General features: G+C 44.4%; 1 protein-coding gene across 7 annotated transcripts in view; it reads right to left on the reverse strand.

Annotated features, from left to right (window-relative positions):
• Positions 1-4,459: 4,459 nt before the first annotated feature.
• CUL2 (cullin 2) overlaps positions 4,460-19,395 on the reverse strand; it is a 73,160-nt gene continuing 58,224 nt past the window's right edge. For 3 of the 7 annotated variants that reach the window (XM_082314477.1, XM_082314470.1, XM_082314473.1), the window contains exon 22: positions 4,465-6,191. In XM_082314477.1, coding sequence (XP_082170603.1) covers positions 6,036-6,191 — 156 coding nt within the window. In that variant the 3' untranslated portion in view covers positions 4,465-6,035. Of the gene's footprint in view, positions 6,192-19,187; positions 19,228-19,395 lie in introns of those variants that run through there. The other 4 variants (XM_082314479.1, XM_082314474.1, XM_082314472.1 and 1 more) reach the window with 3 other exon arrangements.

A 19,395-nucleotide genomic window follows, 5' to 3' on the forward strand; every position in this document is an offset into this window, starting at 1 on the left:
AAAAGACCTTTAAGATCACCAAGTCCAACCATTAACCTACCACTGCCAAGTTCACCACTAAACCATGTCCTCAAGCACCACATCCACATGTCTTTTAAAGACCTCCAGGGATGGAGACTCAACCACTTCCCTGGGCAGCCTGTTCCAATGCTTGACAATCCTTTCAGTGAAGACATTTTTCCTAAGTGACAATCTAAACCTCCCCTGGTGCAACCTGAGCCCATTTCCTCTCATCCTATCGCTTGTTACTTGGGAGAAGAGAGCAACCCCCACCTCGCTACAACCTCCTTTCAGGTGGTTGTAGAGAGCAATAAGGTCTCCCCTCAGCCTCCTCTCCTCCAGGCTAAACAACCCCAGCTCCCTCAGCTGCTCCTCATAAGACTTGTTCTCTAGGCCCTTCACCAGCTTTGTTGCCCTCCTCTGGACACGCTCCAGCACCTCCATGTCCTTGTAGTGAGGGGCCCAAAACTGAACACAGTACTCGAGGAGCAGCCTCACCAGTGCCGAGTACAAGGGGACTATCACTTCCCTGGTCTTGCTGGCCACACCATTTCTGATACAAGCCAGGATGCCATTGGCGTTCTTGGCCACCTGAGCACACTGCCGGCTCCTGTTCTGGCAGCTGTTGACCAGCACCCCCAGGTCCTTTTCTGCCAGGCAGCTCTCCAGCCACTCCTCCCCCAGCCTGTAGCACTGCATGGGGTTGTTGTGACCCAAGTGCAGCGCCCGGCATTGAGTCTTGTTGAACCTCAAGCAATTGGCCTCGGCCCATCGATCCAGCCTGTCCAGGTCCCTCTGCAGAGCCTTCCTACCCTCCAGCAGATCAACACTCCCACCCAACTTGGTGTCGTCTGCAGACTTACTGAAGGTGCACTTGATCCCCTCATCCAGATCATTAATAAAGGTATTAAACAGAACCGACCCCAATACTGAGCCCTAGGGAACACCACTTGTGACTGGATGACAAGTGGATTTCAACTCCATTCACCACAACTCTTTGGGCCTGGCCATCCAGCCAGTTTTTTACCTAGAGAAGAGTACACCTGTCCAAGCCATGAGCAGCCAGTTTCTCCAGGAGAATGCTGTGGGAAATGGTGTCAAAGGCCTTACTAAAGTCCAGGTAGACAACACCCACAGCCTTTCCCTCATCCACTAAGCGGGTTACCCTGTCATAGAAGGAGATCAGGTTAGCCAAGCAGGACCTCCCTTTCATAAACCCATGCTGACTGGGGCTGATCCCCTGGTTGCCCCGTACATGCTGTGTAATAGCACTCAGGATGATCTGCTCCATAACCTTCCCCAGGACCGAGGTCAGACTGACAGGCCTGCAGTTCCCTGGATCCTCCTTCCAGCCCTTCTTGTAGACGGGCATCACATTTGCTAACCGCCAGTTGACTGGGACCCCTGCGGTTAGCCAGGACTGCTGATAGATGATGGGAAGTGGCTTCGTGAGCACTTCTGCCAGCTCCCTCAGTACCCTTGGGTGGATCCCATCTGGCCCCGTAGACCTGTGTGTGTCTATATTACACTTATATACACAAAAGATAGCCATGAAACTTAGCCAACCTATTAAGATGACATAGTCCCTTCCCAGAAGTACTGACAGCCTTGGAGATGAGCTCTACTAATGGAAGCTTTCATACTTCATCTTCTGCCCATATTTCTGCTGCTGTGCCATGTCGTGCAGGCCGAATCAAATCTGAATTTATCTGAATACTGCCCATCTTCCCTTCTGTACCTGTAGTGGTCCTTTTCAAACTCTTTGTGGTCATCTTAAGTTTCCTGACAACCACCTATGGCTTTGACCTGTGATACACACTGAAAAAATATATTTTGTGTAACAAGCAATGGAAAAAGACATCAGTTAGGGGTTTCTTTGACAACCACCACCTCTCTTAAAATGGAAAGCTAAAGATACTCTCCAGAGCACCGCCAGCAAAGGCCACGCAGCAAGCAGGGCGACAGCTGGAATTCCTGTAGCAGTTCTATTTTGAAAATGTGTCTGATGGGAACTCCTCTGCTGCTGCCAGCACAGGCTGCTGCTGCCTAGGTTAGACATGAAAACCAAGAAAATGCAAACTAATATTTCAAAAAGGCAGAACTTTCTTTTGATCCGTTCCTGCTTCCAAGCACTGAAGACAGATGTTATTTTATTTGACTTGCTTCACTTACATTTGTTGTTATGAAATATTTCTGTACAATCATCAGAATTAGGTCCCTACTGTGTAATGGGCCCTACAAATACACGTGACACTTAGTCCCTGTTGCACAAAGCTGACTCTTGAAGATAAAAGAGATTTGAGGAAAGTGACTGAGTACTTAAACCAAATAAACATTACTGTCTTTCCTCATACAAATCATAAGTAGTAGCTTCTTTCATTTGTCCTACCTTGTTGTTACTCATTGTTTCTATACAAGAACGCATATTCTGGGGAGAGGGTTCTCAACTTGCTGATGAACTGGGGGAGGGATCTTTGCATATAGAGGCAAATATGAAATAAATGCCTGTGTATATATACACATCTCTATATCTGAATAAAACAAACCAAAAAAAGTGCGTGGAAAATGAAAGTATCATTGGTAAAGTGAAGGTTATGGGTTAAGACAGGAGAAGATAACAGAGAGGAGCATAACTCTGAAGGGCGTTCAAGGTGCAGACAAGAAGCTTAAACTTCATATGCTGAAATGAGGGAGACACATCAGGAAGGAACATGCCTAAAGTGACAGGCAAGGAAACACGCTGTAGAAACTATGCACCGCAAGGACTGCGCAAGGGCTCCATGAAGCTGATGGAGGCTTGAAGTTAAAGTTCAATGACAGAGTTCTAGCTGGGTTCATAACCCTCAGTGTTGAAAATATTCATCCAGTTTCCCCATATCCCTATTCCTTGGTGCTGCCTCTTGCTTTGTATTGGCTCTGGTGCTTGTTGAACCCCACCATCAGAATACTCAACTCACTAAAAAGGCAGAAAACTAATCCAGCAACAAGAAATAGAGAGCTTTCTGCCTGCCTGAACCCAGGGTCTGGCAGGCAGCAGACCAGGGCAAGGGAGAAGGAGGAGGTAGGGTGGGAGCAGGCAGGAGAAAAATCTTTCCCATTTTGGTGCTGAAAAGATGTAAGACTAGCTTAGCAGTCATACGTAACTCCATCTTGAGGGAAGAAAGGTTACAGGAATTAAGGTGGGATGCTCAGATAAGGATTTTGGTAGTTTGGGCACAAAGAAGAGGAGGAAACTTGTAAATACTCATAAAATCAATTAATGCATGATTGGTGTCCACCTTCTAGAGGGACAGAAGGCTTAAAGATCACTCCTAGCTTGTAGACTCCCATAACAAAGTTGACAGCAGTGATATCAACAACAGCAGCTCAGTTTTGACTCTCAAATTTCAGTAGTAGTAACACATTAAGAAGAGAAGCCAGAGGGAGAACTTGGGGTAACTGATAAGAAGATGATTAGTGAAAGCCATGATTAGTACAGGGAAAAGAAAGAGGATCGTGAGGCAGCCAGGAACTGGTCCTTCTGACTGCTTTTCCATTGACTGTTACTTCAGCACCTCAGTTGGAAACCAGAGGAGGACTGGGTCGTGAAACCACCCCAACGGACAAGATTACAACAATGCGCCCATGGGTTGCAGCATAAAAACACAGCTGTGGATGTTTGGTTTTTTTTTTAATATGAACTTTGTGTATATCCATCAAAGATATTCCTACATCTGTAGATAATCTGGAGCAAGAGAGGCATGCACCTACATTTTTGTTTACTAGTTATATCCTGAAACCTAAAAACACTAGTGTATATCAAAAATTTTAACTATTTCACAGCTGATCATTCAGAGCAGGTTGGGAAGATCCTGAAGCCCGTAAACCAGCCACAGCCTGCAGCATCACCTCTCTGGCATTTTGTCTGTTATTGCTGGACAACACTAAGCATGCAATACTGCATGGCCCTTGCATTTAAACAGAAGCTGCCAGCTACCAAGCGTAGCTGCGAGCTGCTGGCCGTCCCCCGCAGCAGCCCCGGTCCCAAAGCCGATGGTTTCCCGGGAGCTGCAGCCTGCAGCACAGCAGCTGGCGCACCGCGGCTTTCGGTCACCCAGAGACAGCAGCGCAGCAGACTTGGAAAAAATGACAATCTAGAGACAATAGGATACAAATTATGCAAAAATAAATGATCCAGCTGACAACTGTGCTTGCCTTCAAATTAATCACAAGTCTTTAAATCTGAATATTTTAAACAATCCTTTGCAGGGTATCAAGCTCATTAGATCAGTGGAATTGCAAACTTCAGGGTCTCTGCCGAGGAATTCCAGATTATCTCACACAGCATGACTGCAGCAGGAGCAGGTGAATTATAGCACCCTCTGCTTTCCATTTGTATTTGATATAAGATCATTTTATGACTTCTGAGGCTTCACATTGATGCATAAGCAGAATGACATTAGCAGAGAGAATTCAAATACTAAATATTTTTGAATAATCACTAAACCTGTACTCCCTACCTGCAGACAGTTTTTATGGTTTGTTTGTTTGTCTGACTATATCAAAGAGGTCTGATCTCCCACATGAGCGTTGCCCTACTATGCCTTATCTGCTGTAAGTTTTTTCTAGTTTGTTTACTGTAGTGCTTTCAGGGGTTGTTTTTGTGTTGTTGTGTTTTTTAAACACAGAGAACATCTTGGTTTGCCTTTGAATTCAGCTCATTTTCTCTTGTACAAAGTCAGACCACACTCACCACCTTTCCCAAAGAATGAAATACCAGACTCTGCTAAGCAGAACTGGCTCTGAACAGTTGGTCCCAGATGTTTCCCAGTGCCAAACCTGCGTTGGTGAGGAATGTGTGCTTCACCAGCCAGCGAGCAGGATGCATTTCAGATAAAAATGCACTCAAGTGCAAGACATGGATCAGAAAAGCCCAACATCCCTGGACCAGATTGCACCACAGCCTAGAGAAAAACCTGATATCTCAGCGATAATCCTGCTGAGATTTTAGGGGCCTGCTTCAGCAGGTTTGCAAGTTTTTTTAGGAATGTTCAGCTCGTGTTTTTTTGTGTTTTTTGGTTTTTTTTTTTTTTTAAAGTTTTTATTTGAGCTTGAAGCTCAGCCTGTTGGCCTGTGCAACAAAATGAGAAAACGAGGCACAAAAGTAGCGGGTGGGTGGTGAGAAGGAATTAAAGTGAAGGTTCAGTGGACCGAGCAATCTCATTTCTTGGACTTAAATCCCTTTTTGTTATGTCAACTTGTCTGATATAATGGTATGAAGAATAACAAAGTCTGTGAGAAAGTAGGAGCTCTGCAGAATACAGGCAGGTCTCACAAGGTGATCATGGCATCTGTTAAATCTCTGGGTATCAGGTCCACCCTCCTTCCCATGTACCTCAAAGAGGGGAGGAGCATATGAAGTGGGGTCCATAGCATGCATGGCATCAGCAACAGGTCTCACTGACTCCTGCTTCAAAATCAGGAAAAACAGCAGTCCAAAAATTATGAAGATGAATAGAAACATTCCAGTGTATTAATTCAAACTGCTGTTGCTGGAGCATCAGTCTGGAAAAAAGGGTAATTTTCTTCCTTCTTCAAAAATTTGGATTAATTCAAAACCAATCTTTTCAGTAATGTACTCAGCTGACTTAAAAAACTATGCCTCGTGTCTATTTTTGACAGAAAAAGACAAGTCAGATCTTCTCAAAAGCTAATTTCAAGAATCTGTAGATAATTGGCTCAGTACTTACAAACTGAGTACTGTGCAAGAGCAAACAACACAAATGGGAGCTCTACACATGCAGATTTGGAGCTACAACCTGCATAAACTTCTCACCCTTCATCATCTGGGGGCTTTATATTCCTGCTGGGAGGACACTGGCGAAGCAGCGGTACTGGAAGCAGCTCTTGGTTCCCAGCGGCAGGGGCCCGTTGGCACCGGCTGGTACTCCTGCGACACGCGCCAGCGCAGCATCGCAGGGGCTAGCCTCGGTTTTCACCTTGGCTTTCTGCTGAAGGCGTTTTACTCCGAAGATTAATCAGCTCACCCTACACATTCACCGCCAATTTTGGCATCTACTTCTGACCAGGCAGAAATTGTTCTCCAACAGGAAAGAGAAAAATAAACATTTGCTTTCTAGGACAGCAGTTTGGTTTTGCGGATGTCTTTGCTTCTCCTCCCCTGACTTCCAGATTGAGTACCATGGCATCACCTGTGGGAGCAAGCGTAGAGAAGTGCTAGCAGGTAATAATATAACAGTTCAGCACACACTCTTCTGAACCCTTCCTTACATAGCGGGTAGTTTCTCAAGGTGTCAGTGATCACTGGTACGTTGTTACCTGCTGCCACCAAGGACACAGGCTCATTGCTGCACTCTTCAAGGATAACTTTTAACTCATAACAAATATATGTTTGGGTTGGCTTTTTGTGGTTTCTTTCTTTCTGGTTTGGATTCTACTTGTGCTGCCCAAGCATTTATACAGCTCCTCTTGCTGCTAGAAGCAATGCATTACCATTGCAATGGAATGAGCACCATCTTTCACGTTAAAGAGGTATTTAAGATCCCTCAAGGCTTCACTGAGCAAAGCCCTCTGCATATCCATGCCCATGGGAAAGATGGGGCCTTTTTCAAGGTGCCATTTTCAAATGTCCATACAATCTTCATTCTGTAAAGGTCACAGAGTAAAGAAAACGTATCTGTACTATCACAAAAAAAGACAAATGCAGGTAGAGCTGAGACTGCACAACCACATGGTTCTCTTGTCACAGGATTCCTGCTGTGCTGAATGCTTACTGATTTACTAAATAGATATTCACTGCATAGTCCCAAACCGTACTTATAGTGCACTACCCAGCCTTTGCACCAGATGCAATATTAGCTATTTATTTATGAAAATTTTACTACAGCATCTGAGAGCTTTTCTTCTCAATAGCCCTTAGCTGATCTGGTACTCACTGTGAAATGGGATAATGGTATGTGAAGCAGAGGAAGATGAGGGCCAAAACTGCTGAGTACACTAATTTTCAGATTCCTGACCAGAGATTCTGAGCATCTCACTTGTCAGTGAATTTTGCACTTTGTGGAGCATTTGCACGTCCAAAACATACATCCCAGGGACGGCAGTGCTTTCTGTGAGTACCCAACATCTCTGTAATGCCGGTTTAAATCTGGACATTCAGAAACAGTTTGTTTTTGAGACAGTTCCCCGGCATTATACAATTGTAGTTGCATAATAACAAGTACACAGCATCTTCAGAAATATTAAACCCAGATCTTTCACTCAGTTCTTCCCAATAGTGAAAGCAGATTAATGATAATGATTTGATAGTCTTCCTTCAGCCTGGGCAATGTGCTCTAGCCATGCTATCAGCCCTCACCTTCCATGAGCCGACAGCCATCTCTGCGCTCTACCATCCTGTTTTCCTCATGGGAGACAGCAGCAAGAGTCGCAGAGGCAGGACAGAAAGCTGAAGGCTGTCGATGCTCACATTGCTTTTGGCAGATGCACAGCTGGTCAGTCGGGCATCAGGTTCGCTCTCACCTGCCTCGCGATCATGAATCCAGGTTGACATGAAGGGAAGAGAGAAGTACGGTTCCTCTCATCAGAGCAAATAAAAGTAAAATGCACTATACAACTGAACTTCCCTTTGGATGGGGAATAGAAAAGTAAGAAGTGCCTCTAGGTAACAACTTTCCTAATTAGATCTTATACCCACAGCAGATTTGCATCAGCCCCTGTATCTAGAGCTGCTGATCATAAAAGCAAAGAACCTTTGTTTACTTTCAGTTGTTTAGCTATCTGCGCTTCTTCATGATTAATGGCATCTCTCATATCACCCGAGGCTTAGAAAAAAATACCCTCAGAAAACTGAGGAACATTAAATGTACCCTTTCAAGTATTTTTCTATTGTCTTAAAGTAACAACTAAAAATAAAATATTTCTTGAATTGATTATACCCATTGTTATTCTTTGCACTTTCCACAATGAAGGTCTTGCACGTTTTGTGCCATTAATTCAAGGCATGATAAGCAAAGCCAGTACGCTCTTGGAGTTGCTGCTCATCAGCTTTTAGGACAAACTCATAATTATTAAATACCAAAAGTCTTCTGAGATCATTTTAAATAATTTAAAAAGAAACAGAAACAGTTCTTTGTAGCTTATTCTGGAAAGCAGGATGAAAGTCTGACCTCAGCAAGTTACATTTACTTTTGCGTCTTCTAAAGTACAAAAACAGATCTCCCAGAAGTGCTTTGGCATGAATAAGGTGTTTTTTCATGAGTCTCGTTCCCCTGAGATGAATATCTCATTTTAAAAATAAATATGAGTAAAGCCAACAAAACAAATGCACTATTATAACATGACAGGAAAAGAAAACAAGGTTCTATGCTATGATGAACATGCAAAGCTGTTCTGGAAAAAAGCTGCCGACTTAAAGAAGATTAAATAGTTTTCTGGAGGTGAAAGAACATGTAACAGTGCTTGCAAAGGTCAGCACTAAGGTGCATCTAACTCAGCATTAGCCCAGATCAGAGTATAAGAACAGTGCAAGAACATGTCGTACTTCTGCCAATATTCTCCCTGTCTCCAGCCATTTTCAGGGACTTCTTGGGCTGGATGTGGCCTCGCTGGTATTAGCAGCCCTTAACAGATTTCCATGAACTTGTCCAGTCTCCTCCTGAGCCACGCACACTTTTAGCAGTCACAATATCCTTCAGGCAAGGAGTCTAACCACTCAATTATCCATTCTATGAGAATCCACTTCATTTTATTATTTATTGTTTTTAGCCTGGCTCCTGCTACCTTCATTTGATGTCCCATAGCTTTTGTATGAAAAGAGGCAGTGAACATAAACCCTACTCATCATTTCCACACCATGCACAGCCATGACCTTTATCATGTTCTTCTCTGCTCCCACCGCTTCCCTGATTTCTGTCTGCAAATCTCCTTCCCGCCCCCGAGCCACAGGCAGGTACGATATGGTGGCCCTCCACCACAGCAAAGCCTGGTCGGGCAGATTATCAAAGTGTGGCTACATTGCAACTAGCATGGCAGTGTCACTTTTTCTTTAACAACCAGCCCTTCAAAGGATAAGAGTTTATCAGTACTACCTCATCCTAATTGCATTATTCCATTAGCTCAAAGAACAGTAACTGAGGCACCAGCAGCCTGAGCTGCACAAAGGATTTAGTGACTGACTTTAGCCCTGTAGGGATCAGGTTCTGTCTGTCTTCTCTGTGTCCTCATCCATGACCAAAGTCAATTGCAATAAGCCCCCTCTTCTTACAGCATCCTGAGTAATTGATTTCCCACAGCTGCTCCTGGTTCTTGTGCAAACATTTCCAAAGATGATCAGGGGCTGGAGCACCTCCCCTGTGAGTTCAGGCTGAGAGAGTTGGGGTTGTCCAGCCTGGAGAAGAGAAGGCCCCAGGGAGACCTTACAGCAGCGTTCTGGTACTTAAAGGGGGCCTACAGAAAAGATGGGGAGGGAGTCTATCAGGCAGTGTAGTGATAGGACAAGGGGTAATGGCTTTAAACTGAAAGAAGGTAGATTTAGATTAGATATGAGGAAGAAATTCTTCACTGTGAGGGTGGTGAGGCACTGGAACAGGTTGCCCAGAGAAGCTGTGGATGCCCCATCCCTGGAAGCGTTCAAGGCTGGGTTGGATGGGGCTTTGAGCAACCTGATCTAGTGGAAGGTGTCCCTGCCCATAACAGGGGGGGTGGAACAAATGATCTTTAAGGTCCCTTCCAACCCAAACCATTCGGTGATTTTATGAATTCAGGATAGAAGAACTGCAAGGTTTTTTCCTGACAAGTTTTGGGCCCAGCCTTGGTTCCCCCTCGTAGCATTCGTCCTGGCCAAGCTCCTAGCACAGGATTCATCTGCACAAATGTAGGTATCTAAGTAGAACCAAATCACTCGAAATTCCTCTCAGAGGTGGTAGAGGTTCAGTCAACAGAGTCAATAGCATCTCTGGAGCACTTCTTCTCCGAAAGGCGCCAGAATAGCTCAGGAACCACAAAGTATGTACTTTTTGCTATTGACTATGTAAGAACAGAAGATGAGTAGCTCAGGTGCAAACATTTACACCGTAGACTTCTAAAGTTAGACATAACATCAAAAAAGGATTATATATGCTGTTAAAATAATGGAAATTTTATCTAGATAAAAGGATATATTAATTCAACAAATACAAATTTTAACAATTCCTACACATTAAGTTTCAATGCAAAACTGCTTATGATTATAAACTGCCTACTCAGTAAAACAAAACCTAAAGCATTAAACCAGAAGGTCTTTGCTTTCAGTAGAGATTTGGAAAAGAATTGAGTGCTATAAAACAACTGCAACTATTCTGCAGCTCATTTAGAGAGACACAAACAAGTGTAATTTTATTTAAAACAAATAATCTAATTTCTTTTTGATCTTTTATTTCATTTCTGTAAAGGACAAAGAACAAAGCTCCTCAGAGCTCCGTGGATGTTCTCCCCCAGCATCTCAATCAAAATAAATTAGAGATGGTAGAGGCCGCCTAGTTCACCAAACTCTGCACTTGCCAAATGCCTCTCTGAGCTGTGTTTCTTATTGTTTGTTACTTTCTGGTTTTAAGTATCCCAAAATGTTGGGATGCTGCTGCATAGTTTGTTAGAAATAACGTTAAGGGAGGTTTTCCTCATATTCAACTTGAAATTCCTTCAGGTTCATCCAGCCATTCCTTATTGTAGCTTTTTTATGGCCCTAGATTGTCTCCCTGCTTGCTTATATTCATCCTTCAAATATTTTTAAATCACAGCATATCCCTCAAAATCAGCACACACTCAAAGAGGTGATCTACAGTCCTACAGCTCTTCTATCAAGTTGCTTTGGGCTCTTATGTCACGGCAGCTGAAAGCCATTGCAGCAGAGCGGCGCTCACACGGAGGCAGGAGCCCTTCCCAGGCAGGGCTGCACCCCAGGGACGAAATCCCACCATCAGCTGAGGCGGGGGGGAGCTTTGGCTCACATTAATGTGATGCTACCAGGAATTCCAGAAATAGGATGGGCTCAGGTAACACCATGGAGTCTTCATCCACAGCAAGAACTAACATATGTGTTTTCTGGGGTTTTTTGCATGCTGGCAGCTGATACTAGAGGCCAAGCCTGACTCATTGTCACCTTCTCCAGCTGCTAGGGCAGCCACCACGGCTTCTTTCTGCCAGTGGAAACATCCTGAGGAGTAAAGACATTCAGGAGTTGCCACCATGCTCCAAGCCACCGGCAGGTACCTGGCAGAGCAAGGTCATTCACGATGCAGTATCTGGTAGATTTTCCTTGTCAAATCTTTGCAATTTGCCCAGTAAGTTTTTGGGTTAAAGCCTGTAGGCAAAATTCTCTCATCTACTTATGTGTTTCCTTTTAGGAAAGAGAATGCATATGAACCCGGCCTGGCAAATCTAATGGTATTCATTCCGCCATTCAGCTTCATTCTCTCTATTTTCCCTTTAGCTCCTCTCACATAGGTTTTCATTTTCTCATGCAATTTTATGCATGTTTATTTCATTAAGTCTTCTGAGTACAGTCCCTGGCCTCAGCCCCATGAACTAGATGCAATTTACTCGTAATTAAAGTCATTCCTCACCTGTAAAGTTCCATACATGGCAGTGGAAAGGAGATTAACATTAATTGGATCAGCCTGAAATGCAAACTATGCTATCCCACCATGTATTCTCAGACAGCTTCATGTAACTTCAGCAAACTAGTCTCCTACTGGGGGACCTACTGTTTTTAATGTTATTTTTGCTGAAAAGGGATGCCGGTACCATTGAATAACTAGTGAAGAAAGAAGCCAGAAGGTGAGGTTGCACTCCTTAAAGATTTTTTTTTTAAATCCATTTCTGAAAGTTTGCATTAATGCTAGCACAGACTAGACTCTAGTGAAGATGCACAGACCATTGCCTGTTGGTAGTGCTAAATGCATGCATGCACAGAAGGCCAGTGCAAGCAAACAAGACGCACGAGAGAGTATGGCAGTTCAAGGAAATCCATAGCACAGACATGGGTGCAATGATAGATGGAAAAGTGCATTTAGGTGGAAAGGCTACAGTGGAAGAGGGTTGGGAAGAAGAGGTGAGCATGGAGTTTCTTAAGAATCTGAAGAGAGGAAAGAGAGAACGTGCGACTAGAGAGGGGTAGTGCAAGAAGCTGCCAGGTAGCTGGGATCAGCGGTGCCATGGAAGGGAGAAGGTGGCCAATGCACCCATGGTCAGCTCATGCAGAGACCTACAAGGAGTCCTGAAATATTTGCTTTGTTACAGCTTCCAACTAATATCCAACAAAGCATCCAACTAGAACAGGCTGTTCTCTTGCCAGTTCCCTGTGCCACCCCAGTCTAAGACTTTGCTGGTTTCATGTGTGTGTGTTTTTGTTTTAATAATCATATAAGAGGATTTCAGATATTTTTCCCTTGGTTTTTTCACTCTATTTAGCATTGTTAAAATCTCCTCTGCTTTGTAGTTTAGCTCTGCCTAGGGTTTGTATTTTGCACACTGATTGAATGAGGGCACTAATCCAACCACGGGGTTGCTCATGAAAATCTGTTCAAGACTTTTGCTGCATGTTATCAAGAAAAAAAAAAAATCTCTGCTTCTCACAGAGATGAGGACTGACTTTCTTAGGCCAAGGTTTATTCACAATTTAAATATAATGCCGTATCATCAAGCTAAGTCCAATAGTGACAGAAATTGTGATCCTGAAAGTTCTTACACAGTGGCACATTACTTTTTTTGATTTTCAGGCATTCTGGATAGGTGGTGCCTCTGCTCTGTGCGTGCCCAGAGCTGCCTCAGTCTCAGCAGGGCTGAACAGCTCAACGCTGCAGCCTGAGCGGGCTCCAGAATCTGCTCAACTCCCCCAAGGGGCTCAATCAGAAAGCTGTTTTCAGAACACACAACAAGACTAGGCACCCTATGAAGTGCACTGATGGCAGATGCTTCCTTTTAAAGTAGAGCCAAAGGAAGCCAGCAACCTTCTCACCTACCCCTTTTCGTTAACAGCCTGATGGTTAGAAAGTACACCCAGGAAGGGGAAGACCCAGGCTCAGTTCCCTACACTGAGCCTGAGGTAATTCAAACCAGCCTCTTAGGGGCACAGTCTAATCGCCTAGCTGAAGGTTAATCTGGAACCGAGCCCTCTCCTCTCCTGTTACTGAAGCTACACTGCTGAGCACAGAGGAATTCAGGACCCCACCAGGCCAGACAGAAAGCACGCTCCCATCTCTTGGCCACCTGGCGCAAGTCTTGGCTTCTCCTCCCAGATGTATCTCCACATTTCTCCAGATCCGCAGGCCTGCCCGCCACGGCGCGTACCCAGAACTGCTTTGTTCCACAGCAGGTTCCTGGATTTCTTCAAGGATTGTTTCAAGTGGAGCAAAAGACGCCACCTGGGAGGCAAGGTGTGCACCCAGGCCTCCGCACTTCTACAGGAGCGATCAGCCCACCAGACCAGGACCCCTTCTTGGTTCTCCTTCTGTACTCATCTATCTGAAATCCCCATCAGCACAGTACACTAGCTACCATAGGATGGGTATAAAGTATTTCCTACCAAGTTTACTGCATCATGCCGAGGGCATTTTGCTGGAAAGTACTTAGCATCCATATACAATATCTTTTTAAAAACTACTTTTCAGGGAAAGCAAATGAACCCGTGTATTTTTGACCTTGGAACACAGACTCCAGCTTTTGCATCTCATTCATGCATAATAAGGGTGAAAAAGTACAAAATCCAAGTACAAATAAGTAAAGCTTAAATAAAAAGGCAATCCACAGTCAAAAACTGTAACTAATAATTGTTCTGGCACAACAATCACTGTTACCTGAAAAACCTAAATAATTAACTGGCCACAGGCAACTCCAGAACTTCTCAGCAATATCTGAACTTTACTCTAGTTGGACTACGCTCTTAAATGTTTTGAAGAGCCAGAGACAGGGTTTTCTATGAAGTTTGAAAAACAGGCCTCTTGACTAAATGGATTTTATATTTAATTAATTTCAGAAGTTCTAACTCTTATTTTCTACTTCAGATCTCAAGGATTAATGTTCCATGAACTCAGGTATTATCAGACAGCATTAGTCATATTTCCTCTCCTTAGCAAAAACAAAAACAAAAGTAGTTTGCAAAATGCCCAGCTGATGTTCTACCTGGAAGTTGAACGATTAGGACTCAACTTCACACACAAAAGGCTCGCAATGCCACCGAAGAGGCACATTGCCTAACCAGGCTCGATTCAGCCTCTCCTTCACACAAGCAGAAACCTTGTAGCTAAGCTGATTTTGTGTAGATATTGGTAAATATGCTTTGCCATGCCGACTTTCAAAATGTTGAAAGCTATTTCAGCTAGGGTGCTGAAAATGCAGATGAATCTATGAAAACAAGTATTCTGTAACGTAAGTGGTTAAAATCTTTACATTTTCTCACCACAAGGTTGTCCTATGTATTCCAACCAGATTGCTAGATCCAGACATCTAAAAATTCTTTCTTAATATTTGCTTCTGCCACAAAAATAGGAAAAAAACCCCAAACCCATAAAGACACTGAAGAAAAAGCAAACAGATGTCAGACAGGAACCTGAAAGCAATAAGGAGGCATTAAGCAGTGCAGCACTAGCCTCCTAAGGACATGATTTATCATATCTATTTTCTACTGTCACATCTGCCCCCCCTGACGATTTGCCTGTTTCAAATGGTAAGGCAGGTACAGATTCCCTGGCTCCATTCCCGGACTATTCCTCTGCTTCGGGGCTTCTCCCGTTCCCTCCTGCCCACTCGGGACTCACACACAGCACTGCTAACCCATTTCAAGAAGTTTGGTATCTGCACCTGGAGCTCGCATTGCTTTCACTAGTTCTAGCTTCATCCCCAAATCAAATTTAGATCTCACATTTCACTCACATGTATCATCCTCAACTGAGGAGCCCTTTATTTTCAACAAGGCTTTAAAAGCTCATGCCATCAGATGCTCCACTCCAAACTCGAAGGGAGAAGGTTTGGGGTTGAGGAAGCAGCTGATGGGAACTCAAGGAGAGTGGCTATTAGGAGAGCAGTAAGTTATGGGGAATCAAACATGAAGTTTCTCATTTGCTACCTGTACTTTTGCTTACAAACGGCCCAACTGAAGAACCACAGGTTAGGACTTTCTCCCACCCTAGGCAAAATTAATGCACCATACATCAAAATACAGCAAGTATTTCGGTACTGCCAGCTCTGTGTCTGTCTATTCCTCCATTTCATACAACCTTAAATCCCCAAACTGTATCTTTCCCCACCTCTCTAGAGCCCTTCCACAGTAACAGCGATTTGGCTGTGAACAGCTTCACGCCCATCTTGTTTCCCAGCCCATCTCTCTCCCTGTGTATCTTGGCAAGAGGATGATCGATACCTTTCAAAAGCTGCAGTGCTCCGGGAGCCTCCTGTTCCTGAGAGAACGACGGTCGCCTCCACCCAGAAGGATTCTAGTAAAAAAGCCAGGCACATGTTTCTGCAACCCGTGGTATCCTTGCTCAGAGAAGGCACTTGATTGGGCTACAACGCATCTTCCCCTTTTTGCCCTCCCACCCAAATTTGCTAAAAGGTTGCAGCTGTCTCAGCAGAAATGCATCCCGGCAGGGTGCTAACTTTCAATCCCACCCCCAAATCATAAGAGCATGGCACCAGCTGGACCATCTCTTCCCAGCTCCCAAGCATGTGCACACAAGTTTCATTCTGTGGGGTTTTTTTTTGGTTGGTTTGTTGTTGTTGTTGTTGTTGTTGTTGTTGTTGTTTTTTGTTTTTTATGACCAGTGCCCTCTAAGCTCTCCTGTTCTCCTTGCTGGACCCCACAGAGAGCCCACCTTGCTAAAGCATATCGTAAACACTGCCTCCCCAGAGAAGAGTATTTCCTCTCCTAAAACATATTGTTAGGAAGAGGTGGCTGCTGCTGTAGGAGACTGGCTATGGGACCAGCTGAATCCTAGCAGGGAGGAGCGAGCACCAGAAGACCTGGTGAGGGCAGGGGGGAGAGAGCCAGCCCCGAGTAAGGCTCCCTCCGCCCAGTTCTGCTGCTGGCAGAAGGCTGCAGTGGGGGCCCTGCTGTACGAATAGGCTCACCCACCCAAAACACCTTCGTACTAACAAAAGAGAAACACCACATTTTAATTTCTTCATATTTGTCTTCCCAACATTTGACCTTTTCAGCGGAATGTATTGTCACACTGCTCTCTCCACAGGCACTAGGGATGGAAAGTCTAATAAGAGCAGAGATTCTGCTATGACAATACATTTTAAGGAAAGCACCCACATTTCCACACAGCTGCAATTAAATCAAGAGAGTAATGCTGCTGCAGAGCTAGCAAGGGAATCACATTATACTGGTGGCTTCAGAAGAGATGAGAACAGGCTGCTGACAGTAACTGCCCCAAGCAGGTTTGATAGCTTTCTGCTGCCTTCCCCAAATTTTCCCAATCAGCCAGCAACTCTGCTGAGTGAAGAAATTAATAATCCCATTGTGTGAAACAAAGACAGTAGAAGGATCTCTCCCTTCCATGCTGCAACTTCTCCTACAAAGAGTGATTTTAGAGCAGTTCTTATTGAACATAAGTACTGTAGGCCTTTGTAGCCTCAGCAGAGGATACATAGGAAGCCCTCCTGTCACAGGTGCTTCCTCCATCACTACAGACGATGGTTTGAAAAGGAGTTTGCCTTTATGTTGGCCATACTCTAGCTAGGATGTAGCTAAGTGACAGTTTTCACAAGCATTTTAATGGGCCACATTTTACAGACACAAAAATTAACAAAATAACCCCCAAAGGATTTCTAAAGGACAACAAAATGTTCCAAAATATTGCTCTCTAGCACGTGAAGCACTGACTGATGGTTTGCAGTGCTCTGTAGGGGTCGTACCAAAACTCTAGTCTGCACAGACAGGATTTAATGTGATTTTTTTTTTTAGTTTTATAATTGATGTTCAAAACAGCCATCTATCAGAAATGACCAATGATAAATGCCTGAAGAAAATCTCATTTAAGTATCCCAGAGCTCTCATGAGTATGACAATAATAAAAACATTCTAAGGAAGGCTAGGCTTGTTATGGAATCAGACATAGGTGTAGAAACTTGTGATGTACCTTCCTAAGCTGGGATTTAAAAAAAAAAAAAAAAAAAGGGTTTAAGGCACTATGTGTAATTGCCACATACAAAACATACAGCTAAGCAACAAAGCCTCAAAGGGTACGGCCAGAAAGAAAGGCTCCATGCAGTGAGAAGGGCAAAAACAGCCCTGCAAAGAGAAACAACTTTAGTGAGTCTGGAGCTCAGCCAGCCAGCTGCTGGTACAGATGTGGAAAAGCACAATGGCCATTTTAGAGAGCGTGGAAGGAAATTCTGGAAGATGCAAAGCCCAGAGTCTGTATCAGCAGGATGTGTGAATTAAATATCCCACAAAAAAACTTCCAAAATAAACTTTTTGCAGATAGACTTTGGAAAAGTCTGCATTTTATTTTACAGAAGGACTTATAAACCAACCAAAAAAGGCAAAAGCAAATCTCTGCATAAAGCAGCAATTTTACCTGCCATATTTTCACCTTTGTCATCGCATATGACCCATATAACCTAGTTTCCCAAGCCACCTCAGATAATACACTATTAAGAACTTTACCCCATGCTTCTTGGCATTGTTAGGCATACAGTTTATGATCTTTGTCCCTACATGAGAATTGAGTCCCCGCAGATCACACCCTCCTTGGCCCCCCGTAAGTGCCCGCCGCCGCGGCAGCGCGGCGCCCGCCTGCCTCGCTCCCGACGCTTCCGTCCTCCCCTGCGAGCGGGCGACGGCGCTGCCTTCCCCTGTGAACCGGCTGGCGGAGCAAGGCCTGTCCAGGCACGCAGCCCTTACGCTCGCAGGAGCTGCAGCAGGAAGGGAAGGAGCAGATATTCCAGCTCTGCCTGTCAAGTCTGCATTTCAAAGGTTGTGCCTGGGTGTGGGAAAGAATACCGAGGGTCTGTCAGTCCACATGCAAAACCCCCCACTCTTTTGCCCCAACTGCCAGGCTGTCATTCGGGACCAGAATACACGTCCCCACTTGCCCCTCCCCACTAAGTAAATACCCGTCTCACTCAGTGACACAAGCCCCATTTCTCTTCCATCTTATCTGTCAAACTATATACATGTATTTTAAAATACACATTTTTAAAAATTAACTACCCAATGCTCTGAAAGAGGAAGGGCATTCGAAACAGGCGAGGCTACTGCCTGGAGGAGAGAGAGCTGAGGAGCAGCTAGAGTAGTTTCTTGATTACTTTACTCAAAAATGCATGACAGGTATTAATTTGCAGGGTCCTCTCAATGGATAGAGGTTTCTTAAGGCTAGAGTCTGCCTGCACGCAGATGGAAGGTTTCCTTAGCCCAAAATGAGACTACTGCTGTTCTCAACAGGAATGTTACGTCTTCCCAAATCTCTTTCACCAGCTGCAACGGGCACATCTCTGATTCACAGCCATGACTCAGATTTTAAGCAGTGCATGCTTTGTGGGTGTACATCTATTCCCTTCAATTTGTGGCTACCGTAAGGCTTAGATACATCATTACCGGTACACTAAAACATGTGGCAGCAGACACTCGCTTGGGGGAAGGGAAAGAATTTCACCTGGAATCGCTGAGATGAGGCTACAGGTGAGATTCACATGACTCATTTTCACAGCTTCAGATGGCACTCAGGCAGAACATATGTGCAAACACAAAAAGGTAGTTCTGAAAGCCTCATTTCCAAGTCTTTCTGAGTCCCCAGGTGGTGAGATGGTCCCTAAACTTAAATGTTCACATACCTGAAGACTCATTCATTACCAGTAACTAGATTACTAGCTATCACTTAAGTCTACTGTGGACATCAACAAACACAGCGGATGAAGTTTGCATACAGAGTTCTGGCCACTGCTGCTTCCCTTCTGCACTGAGAAGCAGACGGCTCACCTTTGGTGTACCAACCCACCGACTGGAACCCACGCCCACAGCCCCAGCTCCCACAGGAATACCTTCACAACTAAGTTACAGATCCCTTCTCCCAATTATTGTTTTCGAGTCCCTTGAATATTGCACCGAAAAATACACAAAAAGCCTTGGGAAGCAGGTAAGAGTTCATCCCTTTTGGCTGATTTACCTTCAAGCCAATTTAAGTTTGTACGCATCCAAGAGAGGTAATAGGCCTTGCTTGCCTTATTGGTTAAGACTGGGGCACTCTCCTGGTCAAGGACAGAATGAAGACAGATTCATCAAAAAGGCCAGGCCTCCTGTTTCTTGAATGCCGACTGGCATCGGTGCTTATGCCCTCTCTTCAAAACAGAACAAACCCTGAAAAGAGATGTGCTAGATGCTGTGCACACAGACACACTAGATCAGCTTCCGAAGCA

The sequence above is a fragment of the Platalea leucorodia genome (genome assembly GCF_965183815.1).
Source record: "Platalea leucorodia genome assembly, chromosome: 1".
Lineage (NCBI taxonomy): Eukaryota > Metazoa > Chordata > Aves > Pelecaniformes > Threskiornithidae > Platalea > Platalea leucorodia.